Source organism: Mangifera indica, chromosome 10 (genome assembly GCF_011075055.1).
Source record: "Mangifera indica cultivar Alphonso chromosome 10, CATAS_Mindica_2.1, whole genome shotgun sequence".
In the NCBI taxonomy this organism is placed as follows: Eukaryota; Viridiplantae; Streptophyta; class Magnoliopsida; order Sapindales; family Anacardiaceae; genus Mangifera; species Mangifera indica.
In genome coordinates, this window is record NC_058146.1 from 17,305,567 (window position 1) to 17,329,328 (window position 23,762).

General features: G+C 34.1%; 1 protein-coding gene across 3 annotated transcripts; it reads right to left on the reverse strand.

Moving 5' to 3' along the window:
* Positions 1 to 5,852: 5,852 nt before the first annotated feature.
* On the reverse strand, positions 5,853 to 22,397 carry LOC123228068 (protein CHROMATIN REMODELING 4-like). Of its 3 annotated transcripts, none has more exons than XM_044653270.1 (11): positions 21,641 to 22,397; positions 19,846 to 20,189; positions 18,311 to 18,412; positions 17,382 to 18,170; positions 16,771 to 16,866; positions 13,427 to 16,174; positions 11,165 to 11,322; positions 10,548 to 10,662; positions 9,620 to 9,702; positions 8,222 to 8,879; positions 5,853 to 8,129 (listed from the first exon to the last, which is right to left on the reverse strand). In XM_044653270.1, exons 2-11 carry the CDS (start codon positions 20,059 to 20,061, stop codon positions 6,066 to 6,068), a joined length of 7,029 nt encoding a protein of 2,342 aa, XP_044509205.1. In that variant the 5' UTR covers positions 20,062 to 20,189; positions 21,641 to 22,397; the 3' UTR covers positions 5,853 to 6,065. The 3 variants fall into 3 exon arrangements, with proteins under 3 accessions (XP_044509205.1, XP_044509203.1, XP_044509204.1); XM_044653268.1 differs by having other exon boundaries at positions 16,771 to 16,875; XM_044653269.1 differs by having other exon boundaries at positions 16,771 to 16,875; positions 19,846 to 20,194.
* Between the last annotated feature and the right edge of the window lie 1,365 nt (positions 22,398 to 23,762).

Genomic DNA, 23,762 nt, shown 5'->3' on the forward strand with positions numbered 1-23,762 from the left:
AGATAATATATTATTATATGATTGAATAATTTTAAATTAAATATAAAATATTATTCAATTATGTAATTACATATAATTTGTATACTTAAATTGTGTATAAAAGATATGTACATATTTATTACTCTTATACAACATGTGATGCTATAGGAGCAGCTTGGCTCATGTCAAGCCAAATTCGATTTTCAAGTCAAACTCCAATTTGAGGATGGTCGGTTTTAGTGAGCTCATGTTTCGATTAGAGTAAAATATTGATAAGTTTTTAAAAATTTTATATCATATGTCTACACATTTATTTATTTTTCATTGAAATATAAAGAGATAATTGATAAAGTTATAACTTATTGGGTTTAAAGAATAATTTAAAAATTAAGAATAAAACATGTTTTTTCAATTAAACTTAAGTTATACTAAGGTTAACCAATTGTGTCTTGAGCTTCAGTTCAAGCTAATAATGTCAGACCTATACATAAAATTAAAAAAATTTGAAGTTAAATAGAAGTAAAATACATAAATGCCGATGAAAAAACAATAAAATCTAAGGTTAAAAGATCCTATAAATAAATAGAAGTATAATCGTTCATTCTAAATATATATTATTTAATAAAAATAATTGAATTATAGTTTTTAAGAGGATAATATAAGCATGTAAAGGCTAAAGGACTTATTCCCACCAAATTTTTTTTTTTCTTAAATACTTATTCATTAACTTTAAAATTTTGTTTAAAAAGAATAATTTTTCCTCAGTTTTCCCTTTAATTTTAAAAAATAATAATTTATCCCCTAACTTAACTTTATAAAATTACATTTTCACCACCACCATCCAGAGTTTATAGGATTTCCATATTTTAGGGTTAACAATCACCGCCTCAAAGTTCAACACATTACACTTATACCTCTAAAAATTTATTTCCTCTTTTCAATGACCGTTCTTTTTGGTGAGTTACTTTGGCACGTTGTCCGACATCTTCTCTTCTTTCTCGGTGGTTTTTCAGAGTGAAAACCATAAAAAATATGACTAAAATGGTTGGATTTTTGTGTATGAATTTGTGCATCAACTAATGCACAGATTGACCTAAAGCCATCCATGTCTATGTGACACCATCTGACTAATTTGTGCATTGGCCAATGCACAGATTCGTGTGTGAAAATTTGATCATTTCAACCAAATTTTTGGTGTTTTTCATGTTGGAAAACCACTAAGAAATGAGATGAGATATTAAATGATGCTTTGGAGTGACTCACCAGAAAGAACAATCGTCAGAAGGAGGGAATAAATTTTTGGGGGTGTAAGTGTAATGTTTTGAAGTTTGAGGAGGTAGTTGTTAACTCTAAAATATGAAAACCCTACAAACCCTAGATGGTGGGGGTAAAAAGTAATTTTTTTAAAGTTAAGTTAGGAAAAAAAATTGTTAGTTTTTATAATTAAGGAGAAAATGAGGATAAATTATTCTTTCTTTAAATAAAATTTCAAAATGATGATTTTATCCTTAACAATAAGAACAAAAATTAACAGATAGGTGAATATTTGAGTTTTTTAAAGTTAATGGATGATAATTTAAGAAGAGAGTAATCTTTATGTAAGAATAAGTCTTTTGGCCACATACAAAATAAATATGAAATATATATAATATACTTGTAAAGAAAATGACAAAATAAATATAAAAAAAAAAAGTGATATACCTTATTGTTTATTAAAAAATTATATCAAATATAGTTATATATATGTATTTTAAAAAAATACAATTTACGATTTAATTTGATTTGAAAATCGCTTAAACTAAAACCTAAAATTTATCAACTCATATCAAACTATTTTATAAATTAAACTATAATTTTTAAACAGTTTAATTTAATTTTATACTATGAACTATATTATACACCCCTTTGAAAGAGAAAAAAAAAAAAAAACCCATGACAAATTTTCAGTAATATGCATGTACAATGTAAAACAACTTATCAGGAGAAAAGGCCCCCTTGATTCCCCGGAAAGGGAAAAGGAGCTCTAGGATAAGGTGGTGAAAAGTAGAGGGAAATTTGTTGGTAGGTATGGGTAAGTTTGACTGGGTATACTTGAAAAAATAATAATAGAGGCAGGGAGGGACAAGTAGTGAACCATTCTTGGCTAATGTGCTTGATAGATAGTGTGTCATTACAAGTACATTCTTCAGATTTTATAGCATTTTTTGTCCTCTTAACTTTCATTTTACTTCTACCCCATATTTCTTTCTATATCTTGAAGATAATGTTTAGGCTGGTTTGATTTTTATAAGACCAAGAATTGAGTGTTTTTTGAATGTCATAAGTTAACCAAAAGATCCCATCAAAACTTACAGATGACAGTGAATTATTTGAGGATGGATCTCATGAAAATGGCAGATTTTTTCAGAGATTTTTTTGCAGACCAGACTTGAAAGATAAAGAATAAATTTTCTTGTTTAAACAGATTGTAGATTTCGTGTCTTCATCTGAATGTCTCTTTGCCCTGAATCAAACTATTCCATCTGCTTCCTCATCCTCCATTATTTCTTATATTCAGGTTGGAATCAAGTGGGGTTATTTATCTTCTTGACTTGATGTTTTGACTTAAATAAATTGAATTTAAATTAAAAAAAAAGGATTAATTCAATAAGTTTTGTTTAAATAAATTAAACTTAAATTATTTATTCTAAATTTAAATTAAGTTTAAATTAACTTTTTTTATAAATTTGGTTCCAATCGACCCTTTGGTCCAATACCCATGTGATCTCTCTCTGTTCAGACCTTTTTACTCTGTTTTTACCCATTGACTTGGGGCCCCTGTCTATCCCTCACATTGAAATATAATCTCCTTTAGTTGGACTTTAGTACAGACGTATGGATAATAATAATAATACAAGTGACAGACTAAAAATAATACTTAGAGAATTAATAAGATATAATAAAATTTAAAAGGATTTATGTAAAATTTTAGGTATTACATATGCTAAACTAATTTTTTTTTTAAATAGTGCCAATTGACCCCTAAGTTTTCCATTGATGGTATGTTTATAAGTTAGTTATTTCATAAGTGTGATTGTCTCGTATTGGTTTATGATTCAATGTTCGTTGAGAGTCTCTGTAAAATGTAACCCTACGATTAGAGTTTAACCAACAATTAAAAGGACATGGACGAAGACATTATTTGAGTTTGTTTAGACAAATGTATTATTTTATGATGATCTCAACTATGGTTATTATACCCAAATTGAACATTAATTGAATGAAGGGGTTGGTTTGAGTCAATTGGTGATTCAATTGGTAAATTATTTAGGAGTGATTTTATCTTTTTTTATTTTACTTAGAGGTCCTATTGATATATACTTAAAAATTTTATTGTTTTAATTTATTTTGTGTATGACCAAAATGATTTTTTTTTAGAGAATATAAAAAGAAAATGAGAGTTCGCAATTAATTTTAATTGCAAACCGGATAAACCCTAGCTATTAATCTTCTCTCTGATAACTCTTTTTAACATTGATCTTATTAATTTTTTTGTTCCATTCTGCACTAATCTCCTCTCTTATGACAACTCATCTCAACATAAATCTCATTATTTCTAATATTTTAATTCTTTTTAATATTGATCTCATCATTTTTAACTCTATTCTATATCGATCTCCTGTCTAAAAGTTTCTCTCAATGTTGATTTCATCATTTTCAAATCTTCTTGACATTGAACTTGTCACTCATTCTCATGATTGATCCGATGGTTTATTCGTGACTCAATGCAACTTTCCTAATTAAATCGTGATTCAAAGTGATTTAACGACTAAAACCATTGAATTTTCAGCCAAAACTACAGCTACATATGTGTCCCGGTTGAACTACTTAAACCGGCTAGTCCGACCTAGGTTTTAAAACCATTCTCCCAGCTTTTTTTTTTAAAATTTTTTAAATGAAATTAACAAAAAGAGATCCACACTCTCTATCAGCCGTGCAAACCACGCCCTCAATTCTGTATAAATAAGCCGGCGTTGATCATCCTTTCGACCCTCCCACAAAGAATAAATCAACCGAGAGAGAAGAAGAACAAGATGGTCCAAATGCGGCTTCTCTGGTGGTCCAAAACGACCGCCACCGCAACCTCCTCCATCACCTACGCCTCACAAAAACATACAAAATGCTATTGCATGAGCAAGAAAACCCTATCAAAACTCTTCAAAAACCTCAAGAAACATGGCGCCAAAATGTTGCAGCATCATTCAAGCCTCATCTCCGGAACAAAACCTCATCCTTCTTCTTCTTCATTCCAATGCCGCTACGACCCTTTGAGCTACTCTCTCAACTTCGACGCCGGTACACTTGTTGACGACGAAGACTATTTCTACAAATTCTACTCCTTTTCTTCCAGGTTTGTTGCCACCTCAAAACCCTCTTCCTCTCCAACCTTGCAGGCTTAGCCACAACCACAATCTCTTTCAGGGTCCGGGTTACAATTCCAAGAGCCAAATCCATGTTCAACGTGAAACACCGAAACTTATGGCATTCAAAACTACGTCAATGTTATAAGAATTTATATCATGAACACAAAAGAAATCATCACAAAAGTGTCCTGGATATTGTAATCACCACCATTTTTCTTAATTTTTTTCCGGTAGGATAGCAGCTTAGGTTTTCCTTTTACTATTGTTGAAGTATTTTAATAAATTTTAGTGGTATTTATAAATGTTTTCATTACGTAAATAAGTATTATTGAATTTCATATCGTAATAATGGAAATACTAATCCCGCTAGTAATTATATAAATCACATAAGTTTTTGTGGAAGATTGAAATGATCCATCTTCTTGTTTTGGCTACTAATTAAGAGATTACATATAACTGAGAAATGTTTGATTTAATTTATTAATACAAATTTGTGCATTTATTAATCCACATTATATTATAAATATGATATTTCATGTTATCACTAATAAATGAATAAATAATAAAGTGTATAGAATCAATAAAACAAATAATCACGCTAAAACAGAAAAATATATAATTTATTTTTATTCAATCAAAACAGAATTACATGTAATAGAGTTGATATTATTTTAATTTTTTTTCATATTTCTTATTAATGAGTTATTATTTTACTTACATAAGAAAATAATAATATATTTAAATTTTAGGTAAATGTTGTGTAGTAATGATTCTAATTTTATAAGGGGGTATTCAAATTTAAAAAATACGAATTAAGTAAACTATTGTTGACATTCGATATGTAAATATAAAATTCAAATATCTACTTATTAGGGTTTGTATATAAATATTGTATCGAATTATATATAGAAGTGAGACGTAAGTGAGTTTGCCAGACAATTATCTCTTTTTCATTTTATAAAAATTTTCATTATTTGCTTATAATTTGTTGGTAGTGAAAAATATAAATAATTTATTTTTTAAAAAAAAAAAGAAAATTAAAACAAACAAATCTATAGAGTCATAAGTACTAGCCATTTGGCTCATTCCCAACCGGCTGCAAGACCACAAAATGAAATGATCCAATAGCCCATGTTGGGGTTATTTTATTACAGGTTATGATCCCAAAATGTTTGACTTTATAATTATGGAATCATATATTATATCATAAATCATATTTTAAAACAAGTCTGGATATCACATAAAATGAGCATATATCACAAAACATTAGTAAGATAAATGTATCACTGCTTAGAAATTAGTTTGAACATAAGATGAACACTTTTCACAAATATCCATACAACATTAGTTGTACATGTAACGGTTGTTCTCAATAATAACAAGCCGTTAAGACCAAAAATTGTTGAAATCTGTGTGAATAGAGCCATTAAGAAGCTGTGGGGCTCATTTGGAGGGATGAAAAGAAAATGATAGTAGCAAATATCAACCAGGCAGGCAACACTATATTTCATTTTCTGTTACAGAGACTTTACATGAGATGAGTCCTAAATGATCCTATAAATGCTAATTCATCACTCTGCACCATGCCTACAAAAATTTGAGCACATCATTGAAAAGCCTGGAAACTCCTGTGGCAGCATGAAAGAATAGAAATGTCTTATTGTTTCACTCATGTATTAAGGGCTAGGGTTCATGATCACTCACAGGATGATCTGACAGAGTACCCTCTGAGGACATTTCCTTGACATCAGGCTGTTCAGTTTGACAAGGGTCTGATTGCGTCTTCCTGGAATCACCACTATCTAGCTGTTCTTGTTGTTCTGGTGGAAACTGACCTTCCTTAATGGGTGAGCTCTGTTGAGCCTTCATCATTTCGGGAGAACCTTCTTGTCCTTCTTGTGGGTCTGGTAGGTCAATTTGATCTGAAGATTTCAGCATTGGGAGCTTGCTCTCGAGGAAGCTTGAGCTTGACATGCCTGAAACTGATGGCAGATGTGGGCCCGGAGCAACACAAGATGCCACCAGTTGAAGCACTTCTGGAGAGGGAGATAGTCCTGAGCTCAATTTCTTTGAAGGGATTAAGCATGCCGAGGAAGATGGCGGGTTCATCATACTTAAATTGAGAGGATGCAAATTAAGATCAGGTTCTGCTGAAGGAAGCCCTGAAGTTCCAGTTATATGTTGCGAGAGCATGTGAAATGGTGGAACTGGAAGAATAGAGCTTGAAGCATCATTGTTATTAGAGAGGTTACTTTGAAGCATATGGCTGCACCCAGCTCTGTCCGACTGCACATGCGACTTCCTCTTCTTCTTCTTCTTTAGACTATGTCTTGGATCCTTTGGTTGAGGAGGCAGTGGTCCTGGTATCTCAAATGGAGGAATGGTTGGCTTATCTTCCCCATATAGTAAGCGAACAGATTGAGCAATTGCTGAAACAGTAGGTGGCAGTTCAGGATCTGGTGGTTTAGCAGCAGAACCTACAGCTTCCCGGAGCCAATGGGGTAGTTGATTCTTTGAAGAACTACTTCCAACAACTTCTTTGCCCTTTGAATGGGAAATATTAAGCCCTTTATTTGATTCAGGGAGAAGTACTGAACTAGTGGATTCACCACTTCCCACCTCATTGTTAGAGCCACGCAACATATTCAAAGATCTGTCCAGAAGACTGGGCAACTTCCCAATATTTGCAGAAATGTCCTCATCCCCCCTTCTCAGTAAATCGGAGCTACCGAAGTTCATACCCATTGAACCCAAATTGCTCACTCCCAAAGAATTGAGCATAAATGGCTTCTCCAATGATACACTTGAAGAAGTCCCAGGTCTACCAGAGGGTCCAGCACAAGAATCTCCAGCAAAACTAGCTCGAAAATTTTCAGGATTCCAATTTGGAACAGGTAGAAAATGCTCATTTTGCAAACTAACTTGATCTGATGGGTTAAAACTTGGCAGGCCAGAGGTGAGATCAGAAAAGCCCAATGTCATGTCCGTTAAGTGAGGTTGAAATTTTGATGGGAAGACAAATTTGCTTCCTTGTAGTGCCCTTGACATCATTCCATCAGGAATGCTTGGAAACAAGGAAGATTTGGCAGGTTTTGATGGCTTGGAAGATTTTTGCACTGGGAAAGCAGGACTGTCCAAGATCTTAAGCTGTTCCTCCTCCCACCTAGCTGCCAAATCTTCTGGAGTTTTATGCTTGGAGAATTTCAATCTGGGGTCTCTAAGCATAGCAATCCAATTGCCCCGACCATGTCTGCGAACTCCGATCCAGAGAAAATCAAGTTCATCTTCAGACCAGCTATCTACTTTTAGTTTCTTTTTATACATGTTGGAAGCAGGCCCAGTCCTCATCATTATGTTTTCAAGCACTCTCCGGTGATTTTCAGGAATTGAAGGAAATATGGATGGTGTCTGACCTAAACCCAATGTCGGAGGAACTTCCCTCTCTTGCTGATTATATCTGGGTACATCTTGTGGGAAGAATTTCAAATTTGGTAACAGTGGCATCGCCAGAAGGTCTTTCATCCCACCATTTACAGCTTCAAGTCTGCTCCCCAGAGACAAGCTTGGTAACAGGTCATGTTGTGGGGCTCCTATGCTTGTTGCAGGGAAAGGAAATCTGGACAGCAATTTCTCATCAAAAGGTAAATTTGGCACCATATATTTCTCCTGAAATTCAGAAAATGCGGAAGCAGAAGCAGAAGTTTCAAGGCGTTCAGAAACTTTTCCATGTGAGGAAGGCAGAAGATACTGCACAGAAAAAGAAATCAACATATGCATAAATGGAGCAGCATATTTTTATAAACAAAAAAATTCAAAATTTTTAGAGAGAGAGAGGGTACCGGATTGAATGGGAGTTGACTATCTGACATGCTACTTCTAATACGATGGTGTAAAGCTTCAGCTGAAGCATCATGCAAATTTGGTTTCTCTGGAGTATCCTCCCGACCTTTTACTTCTGTCTCAATAGAAGTTCCAGAATTAGGAGCTAGACTAAATGGAAATTCTGGTCCAGTAGCTGACTTCCTATGTCTACCATGTGACCTTGAAAAGTTTCTATGTGCTTCTATTTGACTAGCATTGGGAGCACATAACCCCAGAACTGGTAGCAAATTGTTGGAAGTAAGTGTGCTTGTATAGGCTGTGCCCTGATAATGGTGACTTGGAGGGATATTGTCAGGAGATTGCTGTCCAAGAGAATTGACAGAAAGATCTAAGTGACTGGCCATTCTGTATTTTGAATGCCTACCCAGCCTTAGAGCTGAGTCGCTCTTGCTCTTTGGTGCCTCCAAGGACCCAGTGACTTTCTCGTCCTCCAAATCAATTGCTGAGGACTTCTCTCTGACTTCTTGAACTGATTCAGTCACTTGATCCCCATCTTTCTCAGTAACAGCACAATGTGGGGCTAGCTCAGGTCCAGGTTTTGTCTCACAAGGATGCAATTCTTCAACTGCATTCCTTTGTGCTAGCCGTTCTTTTTGTCTAGCACGAAGCTTAGAACTGTTGAATAACAATTAAAAAATAATTAATGAAACTCTGATGTTAAAACAGTTACTGCATCTATTCAGTAAATCATCACCTTGGATTTTTTTCCATGCATATATTCAAGGGCCTATAGGCTGTAAATATCCAAATACCCTAAATAAGCAATTACTTACCGTCAGCAAACCTACCAAATTGTTCTAAGAGTTTGACAATTGGAGCACAACTTTTAAATTATAAGCTGAGTTCCAATGGTTTAGCCCATGAAGTTCATTAACAATTTTACCAACTGATTCACTAATTTCCCTTTTTTTTTTTTATAACCAGGGAACCCCGCCTGACGTCGCTGTACAGATAAACCCCAACGTATGTCTGACTCCGCCGTACAGATAAACCTCAAGGTATGTCTGACTCCGCCATACAGATAAACCTCAAGGTATGTCTGACTCCGCTGTACAGATAAACCTCAAAATATAGTGATTAAACCTACAATCATTACACTAGATAATTCAGGGTTTCGTTTTGTTATTGCACCTCACTATTCAATCCAAGTTTTTCACAGATGAGGGAGATAATGTTAGTCGAACCCTGGCCTTCATGAGGGATTCTTTCGTCTAACCACTTAAGCTAACTCCTGAAGTCAACATATACTTTCCTCTTTAATTATAAATAAGAAGTAAAGAAAGCCGTTAACAACTTCAAACTTATCATATGTTAACATCTTGGTCACTTGAAAACTTCAAATTAACTTTACTTACTACTTCGCTTTCAGAGCTCGACCTGCCGGTGTATATTCCCGTTCAGGCTCTGGTTCAGGTTCTTTTTCCTCTTCACCACCACTCTGCTTAGACACATTAAAGATTGAAACCAACTTGAAAAAAGAGCAAAAAATAAATAGATTTAAACTAGTAATACAATTAATGAACATATACTTCTGAGAGAGCTCACAACATTATCCAGGGTTATGCAGTCAATTAAAGGGTAATATGAGTTTCAGCTTTGACATAAATAAATTGCATCATTAGAGGTATCCAAGTATTAAGGCATGTACTACCAGGTTTTTTTTAAACACAATATAGTTTTTGAAAAAACATTAAAATAACAACACAATAATGCAAACTAGAAGTATTCAAAACACATAAATTGATTCCATCTAAAGGGCTAACAAAGTCATTAATGATTGAACTTTTCCAAAACACTGATACGCGTGAGACATAAGATATTGAGAGTGAACCAAGACAGGAGAATTTGCCAAGCTGAAATACATACTAACATAAAGGATAGACAAATTTGAATAAATCAATATGTTAATACAAATCTTATTAATTTATTTGTACAAACTGAGGTGAGAGTACTTGGTTGGATATGTAACTGTTTACTTTTTCTCTCACCTCAAAATCACCCAATTACATGTTACTCCATCAGGTTGCATAATAAGTTAATAAGATTGTTTGTACATATAATATTACTCAACATATTTTGGAAGGTTTGATATGTATTTCTCAGCTATCGAAGGGGTTGTGGACAAACTGCGAGAGAACAATATGATAAAGATAAAAGGAAAAACAAAGAAAGCCAAATATATCCTGCTTGTCATCAAATAACCATTTTATCACATCTTCATCAGCAATATAAAAGAGTGGATAAGATATATTTATAGCAATATAATTTAGACATGTTTAATACCTCACTCAATGTCTCACTAGGGTGTGCCGCATATGCTTCCCTGTAGGAAACAACTTTTCTCTGGCGCTTTCCTCGACCAAGTGCCGCTTCCTCCTCACTTTGATATTTCTCCCATCTACATTACATAGTGAATCATATAAGAACAATTAAAGTTCACCATTTGTATGGTTGTAATACAATATTTGCAGTGTGCATTATAAATTTATAACCTCAAATTCTTATTTGGCCTTGCTATAACATACCTCCAAACAATGCATATTCTCTAATTTTGTTCTTCTCATCAATTATCAACAGTCATAATTTAAAAAAAGAAAAAAAATCTTATAGTACCACAATTTATGGCTTGTTACCAAGTAAAATAATGGCGTGATTCCCATCACTAAATTTAGTTTGCTCAACCAAGACTGACCAAACTAGTTCAGCTTCCTAATACGGAAAAAATCTTGAATATAATATTTCTCAAACTTGGTAAAAGTGCTTTCAATCAGATTATTCCTTAGCTGCAATTCCATAGATTATTAGATTTAGATCTAATTAGCAATATATCACACAAGCAGTGCTAACGGAGATATAAACTGCAGACAAACTATAATAATTGAATAAAAGGAGCTCCTGACCTCACACGCAAAAGTCTGTCCCACTCATTTTCCTCTGGACCAATTGCAGCATTATCTTCCTTCTTTTCAGAACTTTGGGCACTAATATCGTCGGTCGCGACTGCAGGTGATTCAGCTCCCCCCTGTACCTCAATTGTTTCTTCATTCCATTCCAAGGACTGCTTGACAAAATTCCAGGAAATTTTTCAATTATAAATGTGCGCGGTACAAATTATTTTAATTAAGCCCTAGAAAGGTAACATCATAAAGCTGTCTGCCAAAAGAAAATCTAAAATATAAAAGGAATTCATCATTAATTATTTTTTATTCCTGTTTTATATTCTTGATGTAGATCAATGTTGGGTGCTGTTCACGCATACCTTTCATATTTTTTAGTTACAATCAAGGTAATTTTTTCATTTTCTATGTCCAGTAACATCAACTCTGCCAGGGAAACTGCAACCCTATCTCATGTACTAATTTTAATCGTAACCAAAATAATCCCGGACAAGTTAGTTTCCCATTTCCTAAAAAACAAAGAAAAACCTGAACTTCAAAACAAGCTTTCAAACTTGAGCTGCAGTGAGACTTTGAATATCCACATTCTTCAAAAGTAGCATAGTTGTCAAAAGTGAAAAGCGTTAAAAGGCAATAGGGCACTATTGCCTAAGCGAAAAAGATGAGCCGAAGGTGTCGCTTTTTCATTTAAAGCTATTAAAAAATTTCCCATTTTCATCATATTTAAAATTTTTTTTCCTTCATTGACAATAAAAAATTAATTGACAACTTCATTAGCAGTCTCAGATGAGACCGACAACATGTTATTATGCCTAGATGTCTCTAGTGATAGACAACCTATTTAACGGCCTTAAATCTTTCTAACAACCTTAGAACTCATTGACAACCTCTTCGGAGGCCTTAGAGCTGACTGTCGACTTTTTGACAACCTTAGAACACATTGGTGATCTCTCCGACGACCTTAAACCTTATCAGAGACCTCAAAATTGCAAATTACCCTCATATCCAACTGAAAATTACTCAAAACCGATCATAAGCCTAATACGAAGACTAAAATTGTCCAAATTCTAGTAACTCTCAAATCTAGTCGAAGATAGCCTCGGTGATAATAAAGGTTCTTTTCCAATGCCAAAAGCGTCAAAAAAGCACTAAATCACTTTTGAGACATTAGTCGCCTTGACCATACTGAAGGCAATGGCCACATTGCCTTGAGTATAATGTCACCTTTAATAACCATGCAAAATGGCACTACACTTTTCATGATTTCACATCATACTCATTTAGGATCAACTAGTAATGGGAGCATTTAAAATATCGTAAGTGAATGGGAGGACTTAAAATAACGTAAGCAAAACGGAAATTACAATTATTATGACCGCAAGTTGCAGTAATAACCGATTTCCCATCAGTATGGTATAGCCTTCGTTTTCTTGTAGATGCCTGTTTATGTTATTCATGTCACCATTTCCTCTCTTAGAACTTAACCGGATTTTGGTAAAGAAATTCTCACAAGAGCTTTCTAATGAATAGACATCTACAAGAAAAAGAGAATTTCTTATAGACGTTTGTTTATGTTGTTATTTGTGTCACCATTTCCTCTTATAGAAAGAAATTCTCACAAGAGCTTTCTAATAAACAGACATCTACAAGAAAAAGAGAATTTCTTGAAGATGTCTATTTATTCTTAGAACTAAACAGGATTTTGGTAAAGAAATTCTCATAAGAGCTTTCTAAGCCAAGTATTTCATTTTTGGGTGAATGATGAATATTAAACTTAAGGTGCGAAGGGCTGAAGTCAACGAACAAGCTCGTGAAGAAGAAATGACAGTTTGAAGGTAGAAGGAAAAAAGCAAAGATAGTAAACTTATGGGAGGAAAGATAGAAACCCATCACATATTGATGTACAACTAGAAATTCTTGGTATATTTAGAAATTATTATTTCGAATGTCACTTGTTTAATCGGTCGGTTACTTGTTGAAGTTGGATTGTTTATTCACCATGTTAGATTCAGTTTTCCAAATTTGATTTTCTGTTTTGAGTACAATTTTAATGATTTGCTCAGAGTAAAGTTTTACTTTCCCACATCACAAATGATATGGCCAGGCATTAAGTTATGTTTCGGACAACCAATGATAAAAAGGTAACACAATGGGTTGTTTCACAATACTAAGTAAAGAAACTAAATTCATAATCTCTATCAGCAGCTGATGAAAAATTTTCCATATAAATGTATTGAATGTATTAAGACAAGCATAATACCTCACCTTTACTGAACCAAGCATATCATTGTCCAAATCTCCTTCTGCAGCATCAGTTGAAACAGACTGAAGATTTGAACGGTCAAGCAATTTTAGTATTGCACTTTCATCCCACACAATTTTGGTGCTGCCTTCTGTGCATTTGTCCTTGTACACATCCCCCAGACCACCACCCCTCTTCCTGTGCTTCTGTTCAAGATCTCTCACAGCCTCTTCTATGTTGCAATTATTTTCACCTGTATCTTTGCCATTCATACCAGTAGAGTCATTAAATAGCTCTTCTGTTCCCCATCGCAGAATATCTTCCACTTCCTTTTGAGATCCAGATTTATTTACGAAAAGCTGATCCAGCATCAGTTTCTTTTTTGCAAGCTGCAAGATGCGCTCTTCCACACTAGCACGAACTACAAGCCTATACACCAGAAGTCTGTTTGATTGTCCAATTCGATGTGCTCGATTCATGGCTTGGATATCAGCATGTGGGTTAAAATCAGAATCATAAATAATGACAGTGTCCGCCGTTGCCAAATTGATACCAAGGCCACAAGAACGCGTTGATAACAAGAAGACAAATCGACTTTTATCTTGGTTAAACCGCGTTATAGCTGCCTGGCGATCTGCCACTGCAACAGAACCATCCACTCTTTCATATGTTTTGGGTCCAAATTCTATAGTCAAATAATCCTCAAGAATATCAAGAAGCTTGGTCATCTGTGAGAAAATAAGAACCCTATGACCTTCCTTATATAACAGCTTAAGCATGGAATGCAACAAAGTCAACTTGGCAGAAGCTTTTATCCGCATTTCATGGAGAAATTCTACTGACCCAGATTCAGGCTCGGTACCTGGAATGAGATATGGATGATTGCAAACCTTTCGTAACTGCATCACAATATTTAGCATTGATTGTTGGGCCACCCCTTTCCCAATATTCCGCAATATCTGATAGTTCTTGGTCAGCATTGCACGGTAATATTCAGCTTGGATGGATGACAACTCAACAGGAACCATTCGTTCAGTCTTAGGAGGGATATTTTGCATGGCATCCTTTTTAAGCCTTCGAAGCATATGTGGGGCAACAAGTTTCTTCAATTCCTCCACTTTTTGGGTAGTTGTCAGATCAATAAACTTCTCCTCAAAAGAAGATAATGAAGGAAATGAAGCAGGCTGTAAGAAATTAAGCAAGTTATACATCTCACCAATGTTATTCTGAAGAGGGGTACCAGTCAGCAGAACACGATGTTGGAAAGAGAATGAATTGAGCAAGCTGAACAGCTTACTTCCTGAATTCTTCAGACGATGACCCTCATCAACCACCAGAACTTCCCAAGGCACTCCTCGTAAGTGAGAGGAATCAGCAAGAATCATTTCATAAGTAGTCAACATAACATTAAATTTATAGGAAGATGTCTTTTTATTTGGCTTATTGGCATTACTAGCATGCCATTCATATTGGCGAATTATGGCTCTTGCTTTGGCACATCCATGGTACTCAACAACGTTTATGTTGGGAGCCCATAAGGCAAACTCAGAAAGCCAATTGGGCATAGTAGAAAGTGGAACCAAGACCAAACAAGGTAGTTTAGCTTTAAACTCAAAATACAATGAAGAAATAAAAGCACAAGCAGACACTGTCTTTCCTAGACCCATTTCATCAGCAAGGATTACATTTTTGGATTTATGCCAGCATTTCCGCAACCAATTTAGTGCTTCAAGCTGATGAGGAAACAATGAACCTCCTTTCAATTCCTCAGGTTGCTCTGAGAGAGCAACAATCTCACTTTGCTGACAATCACCTTTCCCCCCTGGTAAATTATCCTTGGAAGCATCTTTTTCCACTGTTTGGCGTTCAAACTGATTAAACAAATCAATTAGATGTGATGAGTTTTGAAGAGCAGGTTCACTTAAACTTTCCCAAGTGCATTCATCATAAGGAAGACCAGTCCATTTTACAAATGCTTCATGCATCCCATCTTTGGAAGTGCGGAGGGCAATTATCCTTTGGGGTTGCTTCCACCTTTCATCACAGATATTTATCACCGAAGTTCCATACTTTGCCTTGTAATTGTCAAGTTTTCTCTTAGCCAACACTTTAAGTTGGGCTTCAGAAATCCAACTATTATGAATGTGGGACTTCCCAACCCACTTAACTAAAAATTCATATGATATTGGCCCTCCATTAACATGTAAAAATTCGGTCATGGCAAAATCCTGAATTTTGTTTTCAGCATTGTCCTTTGTTCTCATTTCTGTATCCACTTCTTTCATGTCTATGGCTTCACAGGAGATAGGTGTCTCACAAACTGCAGGGCCTTCATCATTTCTCAAACTAATACCTGCAGTCTCCTCCACCATCTTTTCATTTCTTTCTCCTGAAGCTTCTGTGTTCACTGCAAATTCATCTTGCTCTTTACCATTTACAACCACAGAACTTGAATCTTTGTCATCCTTTCCAGATAAATCCATGGCATTCTCTTCTCTGCATTCTCTGTTTACAGATCTTCTGTCTACATGTACTTCCTCCCTGACTTCATTCTTCATCCTTTCTTCCTCATCAGGACTTCTGCTGACATTAGGAGAATCCTCAGAAAGATTTTCCACAACTCTAGCATCTAGATCTAAATCCTCTACTTTGTTTCGATTTTCTGACATCACCAAATCATCAGAATGCAAGTCATCTCCATCTGTCATTGATAAGTGGTGTGAAGAGCTTGCAAAACCACCTTGTATTCGACATGCCAAAACCCGATCAACCTGCGAAATAGATCATACGAAACAATACAATATTTATGTTATGTTTGATAGTTTAAGCCTAAATGGTAGGAAAACAGTAATTTCAACCACTCAAAGAGGAAAGTAAAAGAAAAGGAAAGATCGCTACTCATCATCTCTTCATTTATAGGAAAGTGAAGGTAAACATAATTAGTTTGAATAAAAGAAGCAAGATATAAGAGTGGACAAGAAACCAAATAGTAAAAAGAGTGGATAATAAAACCAAATAGTAAAAAGATATAGAAACCTCTCCATTTACAAATTTTCAATATTACATGGTTGACTATTCAAAGTGAAAGAAACTGTTTCTAATAATTTTAACATTGCACCCAATCAATGTAGCATAAAATATGAAATTATGTCATTTCAGTATGATGGGTTAAGCAGTCATGGGCGGTCAAAAAGTTTAGAAACTGCTCCCATGATTTCCACATTCCATAATTTATTATCAGGAATCTAAATGCGGACATTTATAATTTAAATACCTTTATTCAACAAAGTATTAATATCATCACAAAAAACTAATAAGAAAGTGTATTTCACATATTTCGGAGGTTGGCAAAAGGAGATTCATTTACCTGCTGAAGTTCAAAGGAAACAGTATCTTCACACATCAGTGTTTCAGCCACAGGAACAGCTACTTTCTCTGACTCTTCTAATGACTGAGCTGCTTCCTGGGTAAGCTTATGATTGGACAGGAAAAGTTAATAAGTTTAACAAGAACAATCATAATGTAAAATGACAAAGACTTTTAGTCAAATAACAGTCCACGATAATATAAAGGCCTAATTCAAACATGAAGGCTACGATGATAACTACAATGCATAAAGTTGAGATGTAATGTAAGGTATTTATCTGTTGAGCTTTACTGTGTTAGCATTACATATTCCAGAATCTTTGCATCTGTTGTAGACATAACTGATCAAAACTCCTGAATCCATACCATTTGATAACTTATTGACAAAAAAAATTTTGAGAATAAGTTTCAATATGGAGAACTAAATTTAGAAGATAGAGAAAAGAAATTGAATTTAACAATTAAGGTGGACACAAGAGCTAAGGAGCTCAACAGCAAAAAAAGAAACCAAACATGACCAAAATATTTGTTCTCCACAACATTTCAAGCATGGAAAGGAAACACTCTACATGGCCTGGCAAATCATAATAACAAAATAAGAAGAGAAGTTACCTCGTCTCTTCTCCCACTATCTGAACTCTTTGTTTTGACATTCTCCTCAGACACAGGCGAAGAAGCCCCATTACTAACTGTTTGGCACTTCTCTTGAACCTTGCTAGTCCCAGGACTCAAAGTGTTTGTTTTGGACCTACGTTTCTTAGGAGCAGCAGCAGACCGTTTTTTCTTATCAGTCCTATGCTTCTTTTGACTATCTTCATCATTGACCTCATGTTTTCTCTTTTTAGCTTTGTCAGATGAAGCACCAACTGGAAGTACAAATTTAATTCCTGTAGATCCATTAGCATGAGGTAAGTCAAGCTTCTTCTCAGGAACTTCATCATTTGGCTCCAATCTTGTAACTTCAGAGAGAGCAAGAACTTCCTCGGCAGGCAAGGGCTTCCTGTCTATAGCTGAATCTGTAGGAGAAACGTTATGTTCTTTTTCATCATCAACATTCACACATGATGGACTCCCCTCCACAGGATTATCAACAGATGTATTTGTTGGCTTGGTACAATCAGAAACATCTACTTGAGAGGAATCTGATCTCTTTTCCAAGGATTTGTTTCCCAGCGTTAAAACAGATTTCCCCTTGCTTGAGGATCTTTTTTTAGAAAGAACAGAGCCTCCAAAAATCTGGGATACTTTGTCAGTGCCAGATGACTTAGTCCCACTTTGAGATTTTATGGTGATTATTTTAGATCTAGCCCGCTTTGAAACGGAACCCAGATTGCTGATGGGCTTGAGATGATCAGTTTTCTGGCAGCACTTTGGGCATTGCCATTTTCCATTTGGAATGCGCTTCAGGTAATATTCAACACCAAAAAAAAAAAAAAAATTAAAAACAGAATTAAAAGCAATGTCAACTACTCAATACAACTAACAAAAGAAAAAGGGATCATGACCCAAACTGCAGGCATGTAACAGATTAAGTAGCATACCTTAAGTGGTGGATCAAGACACTGAATATGATAGGTCCGGGGACAGGTATCACAACACAACAAGTTACCGCGAAGATCGCAGATCACACATTCATAGTAATACTGAAAGACAGAAACAAAAAAATTGCATAGACCAGAAGTCCACCATTTAGTTAAGACTTAGAAAACAGTCAAGTTTACAGTGGATAAAAAATAGAAGATCACTCTTCAGAAATGATATCCTTAATATTTTAGACACTGCACAATCCTTAATTCATACAATAATTATGATTAACTTACTCAAATAATAATACTGCAGATATGTGCAAAATTAATTACAAAAGTAAAAGCAAAACTCAATCACAATAGTATGGATATACATGCGGCAGACAGCCAAAAAGAACTTAGATGAAGGAGACTTTTGGGAGTTAAACAAAACTAGAAAATGCAAAAAGATCAAACTCCCATAAAGCACAAGGTTAGGGAAAACACAGAACCTGATACAGAGAGTGAGAGGGGATAAAACAGAACATTTTGTTTTACAAAAGAATTGAGGGTTTATGGCCTTATCGATACACACATTGTATCAAGCACATGTTTAATTTCAGCACAAAAGCTGTGAACCTGAATACTGAAATCAGCAATTATCAGGCCTTTCCTTAACAATCTGACTGAACAGAGAAGTTCCCACAGAGCATAATGGAAAAACATAATCAAGGACCTATTCCATAGATTATAATGCTTTCATCATTCACCACTTCCATACTATACAGTAGCTCCTTTTAGCTAATCTATCAAACTGCTGATACCCCCTACTTACTATCAATCTTAAAGACAAAAATCAGTAGCAATGTTCTACTTTTGTGCTATAGTTAGCATATTCTAAACAATAGATATGCTTATGGATCAAGCCACCTTGTTCTTCATATAAAACAACTCAATGTGAGTAGCAAATACATTATGCGAAGTTATAATACTCAAATTATTACAGCACAGCTGGAGGATAAAGCCAACAAGAAGGGTAATGAAAACAATATTTACAATGGAGTATGCAAAGGCCAAACAGAAAATAAGAAGGTCTACAACCACACAAAACTCAAGCATCAAGATAAGCACAAAGCTAAATATAATGAAGCAGAAATTAGGTCTAACAACGGTAGCTAAAAAGAAAGTAACGTATGCAAAATCATTTCCTCTAAATTCTTTCTTCTTTTTCCTTGTTCATTCTTGATTGTGAAGTAACTCAAACTGTCTATATGCTGTCAAAGAATTTACTGGTGGATTCATCAAATGCAATTTAATGATAATCTTCTAGAGTAAGAATTGAACTGGTAAAACTTAGCAAAGCTAGATTCCAGCACTTGGTCAAATTTGGTGATTGAGTTAGCCTTAGAAACAAAGAGCAAAATCTTTCTAGATAATCCATTTCAAGCAAGATATTCATGACATGGACAATGACACTCCATGGCAACAAATATATAAAATGGTAAAAAAAAAAAAAAATCAATATAGGAACAAATAAGAGCTATAGCTAAAGTAAAGAAATGACTACTCACTCCATCATTTCCTTTCTTTTTGGATGAAGGCCGATCAGAATTCATTTCAATCTTCAGCTTGCGTTTAGAAGAGGTATTCCTCGGAGTTTCTGAGCCTCCTAAGTTTTCTTCTTTACCATTTGATAGATCGGGTCCACATGGAAGTTTTCTTCTTTTTCGCTTTAAGACCCAGTTTCTATTAATCATTTTACTAGACGATGAACTGCTATCCTTCATCTTCCACTGGCAGGTCCAAAATTGTCTCTAAGAGTGAAAGTAGGCATGTAATATGTCAAAGAAAAAACAAAGTTATCATATCTTTCTCATAGCATTCCTATCTGCCACAGAGTCTAGGGAAGGTGATCCTACACTTAAGACAACAGACAAGGGGTTAGACAGGGAAGCAAACTGCAGGAGTATAAAACAAAATTGGAATTCAACACTTTGGTCAGTGACCTTTCATGTCACCTGCAACAAACTTGAGCCAGTTAGGGGGAAAAACTCATTTGCAGTACAATATGAAAATAAAATTTCTAGCATTATGTCTTTGGATTCATTGGCACCAAAAAAATCAACCGAAAAGAGTACAAGAGATTTTCCAAAGTCATAGCATATATTCACCAAAGTTCAAATTCAGTAAATGATGTTAATCAGCAGATTTGAAGACATTAGAGATTCATGTTTATAGACAAGGACTACTCAAAATAACAGTTAAACCAGAAGCAAAACAGAAGATATTAGCTAAACTGTCAAAGATCCATCAAATATGCTAAAGAAAGACAAAGATAAAAACTACGTCCAAATAAAATTCTTTGCTTAGATACAAATCCAAGAGACGAATTCTAAACTTCAACTTTAGAATAAACACCACAGTTAAAGATAAATCCAGCTGAGTGCTAGTAAACTCAATTTCTAATTCTTCCTAGTGTTTAAATGCAATACCTACAGAGGTTAAATAGGCATGGAAGACCAATAAATGAGCTAAAATGAAGATTATAATATTGATCCAACTGAATGATGCATCACAGCAGTAAAGACTGGTGTAGCACCGTAAGGAGACTGTAGTATTTATCTAAATGTTGAAATGCAACAACATGGAATTATTATGAAATTAGTCAACATAATTAAACAATAACTCACATTTCACACAAAGGCTTTATACCATAGTTACCAGAGATATGAATGAATATCAATGTAAGATGCATGACAACTGAACAAAACTTACTAAACCCATTTCAGATCTAGCAAGCTGATATATAACTCTAACAACCTAATACAACATAAAATCAGTACATTCCTAGCTACCCAATTCAAATAATCATCATAAGAACACTAAAAGAAGCAACAACCAAACCACAACCATGTGACTAGACTAACACATTACTGCCCAATCCAGCGACCACAAAGTATCTTAAGCCTAGTTCAACACATATATCAACCAATTAATCATCAAATGTCCAACAATATATCACAGAAAAAAAAAAAAAAAAACTTCCATAATTTAACAATCAAGCCCAACAACTTAACCAAGACACATTCAAACTGAAGCTAAACCCTGAACCCCATTCCATTACCCACAAAAACGCACAAAAACCAATTACAAAATCACCTCAAAACCAAAATACTCAACACTAGCCACAAACAGCACCTCGCCATTTTCAACAATCAAACACCCACCAACATTACAAAACCACAAAAGCAGCACAAAAATCAGCTCAAAATGCCAAAATTAATCACACCCTGATAAAAACCCACCAAAGGAAAACCATAAACCAAAAAACAAACAACCATTAACCACAAAAATTCAGAAGCTCACCAATCTCCCCCTCTTGTCTGTGAATCAAAACAATGAACACAATAGCTGCTCACAACAAGACCCAATTGGGAGATAACAGAAAGAGAAAGTCAAGATTGTGCACGATGCCCAGATAAAACCCACACAACGATTAGGGCACAATATCTCTCTGTTAGACGGATGAGAGAGAGATACGAGAAAGCGAAAGACGGAAGAGAGAGGAAGACACAAAATTTAATAAATAAAAAATTGATAGATTTACAACAAGTGTGTATTTATAGAGAGAGAAAGTGTGGGCTTTTATAGAAAGAGAGCATGAGATACGGATTCACCGGGAGGGTCATAGGGACTCTCTGACATGGCAGTTCTCATTGAGAGACACAACCAAAACTCCCCTCCCAACACATCTACCTAACCACTCACATCCCGCCACGTGGATATCAACTCCTTATTATTCTCAAATAGCACATAGCCCCACCACCACCACCACCTCCAGCAGCCAGAACAAGAACAACAACTACAACAACGACAGCTTGGATTCAAATATTGAGTCGAGAGAAAGAATCGAACAAAGTTACTTCTGTTTCTGTGTTTTCAGTTTTCACTAGTTGTTCTCACAAGAAGAATTGCTAATTGTGGTAATGTTGAAGAATGCCTTTCACATTTCTCAAATCTTTGAGATTTCTTTTACATGATTTTGTTGAAAGGAGAGAAAGTTTAGAAATTTGGAAAAATTTTGGAGTAGATTTTGGTTTCCATTAGTAGCAGCAGCAGGGGATCTAGTTGAAAGATTAATGTGTTATTAGATAACACTAGATTAGATTAGCAAACTAATTATGTTAGTGATGATAGAAATTTTTTTATGTAATTAGAATTCGAATAATTAAATAATAACAGAACCGATTCAAGGTGATCAATAAAAATAAATTAATAAATTTAATATATTATAATTTATAAGGATGAATATTTTAATTTTTTTGATAAAAACTTTGATATAATAATTTTATCTATTAAAAATTAAATAAATTTTAAGAGTTTTATAAATTTAAAAAATATAACTTGATAAATATTTATATTACAGTACGGGGTATACATGTATTTACCTTTTTACGTAGTTTTATGATTTAAAATACATATAACATTTAAGGTCTCATTCCCATTCTTACATTTAGATGGGGGTTTTGACCTAACATGAATATTTTTCCCTATGATAGTATTGATGTCCCAATTTGAGTATCGATATGATCAAATTAAAACATAAATATTGTTAATATATAAATTAGAATAATGTATAACTAAAATAACATTTGTGGTTTGGTGTATGTATCATTACCTAACGTTAACCATGTAGTTGTAAATACTTTTATGTGCGATTGGACATGTTATTGACAACATACATTGTTACCATTGTTGGCTATATAACATTGGGTTGATTAGATTGTTGCACCCATAAAATGTAATCTCTAATGGCTTGTATTGTTGCATTGTCATAATCTTATTGAATACAATAGTTTAACCATTATACACTTTAGGGACCATTTTGTTTAGGGCAATCTTTTGATTATGTTGGTGTTTATCTTTTATTATTTAAAGAGCCTTATTTAATTTATTTTATAATAAAATATTCAATTATGATGTAAAAGGTAATATAAATATTTGGTTAGGAGAAATAAAAAATTACTTTGATAATTTATCTTTACTAATATTATTTTATTTGATGTTAGGTAATAAAAAAATTTTAATAGTATTTTATTACCAATAATGGTGTGACAAATAATATAAGAGTTACCAACTTCACTTTAAATATTAAAATATTATCAATGTAATATTGATTTTGTTACAATTTGATCCTTAATTATTGATTTTTTAAGACAAAATACCCTCATTTTCAATTAATATAATAAGTAAAATGAAGAATTTTTTGAAATAATTATACCAAAAAACATTTGAGTAAAATAATATTTTTGTATTCTTTTATTAGATTAAAATAAACACAATAATTACTTATACTTACAATTTTTATCAAATATAATAATAATTTATAATTAGTAATATTTTAAGTAATTTATGTTTATGGTAATTTTTTATTTTTGGTAACAAAAAATTACCAAAATCAGATGCATGTATTAAAAGATTACCAAAA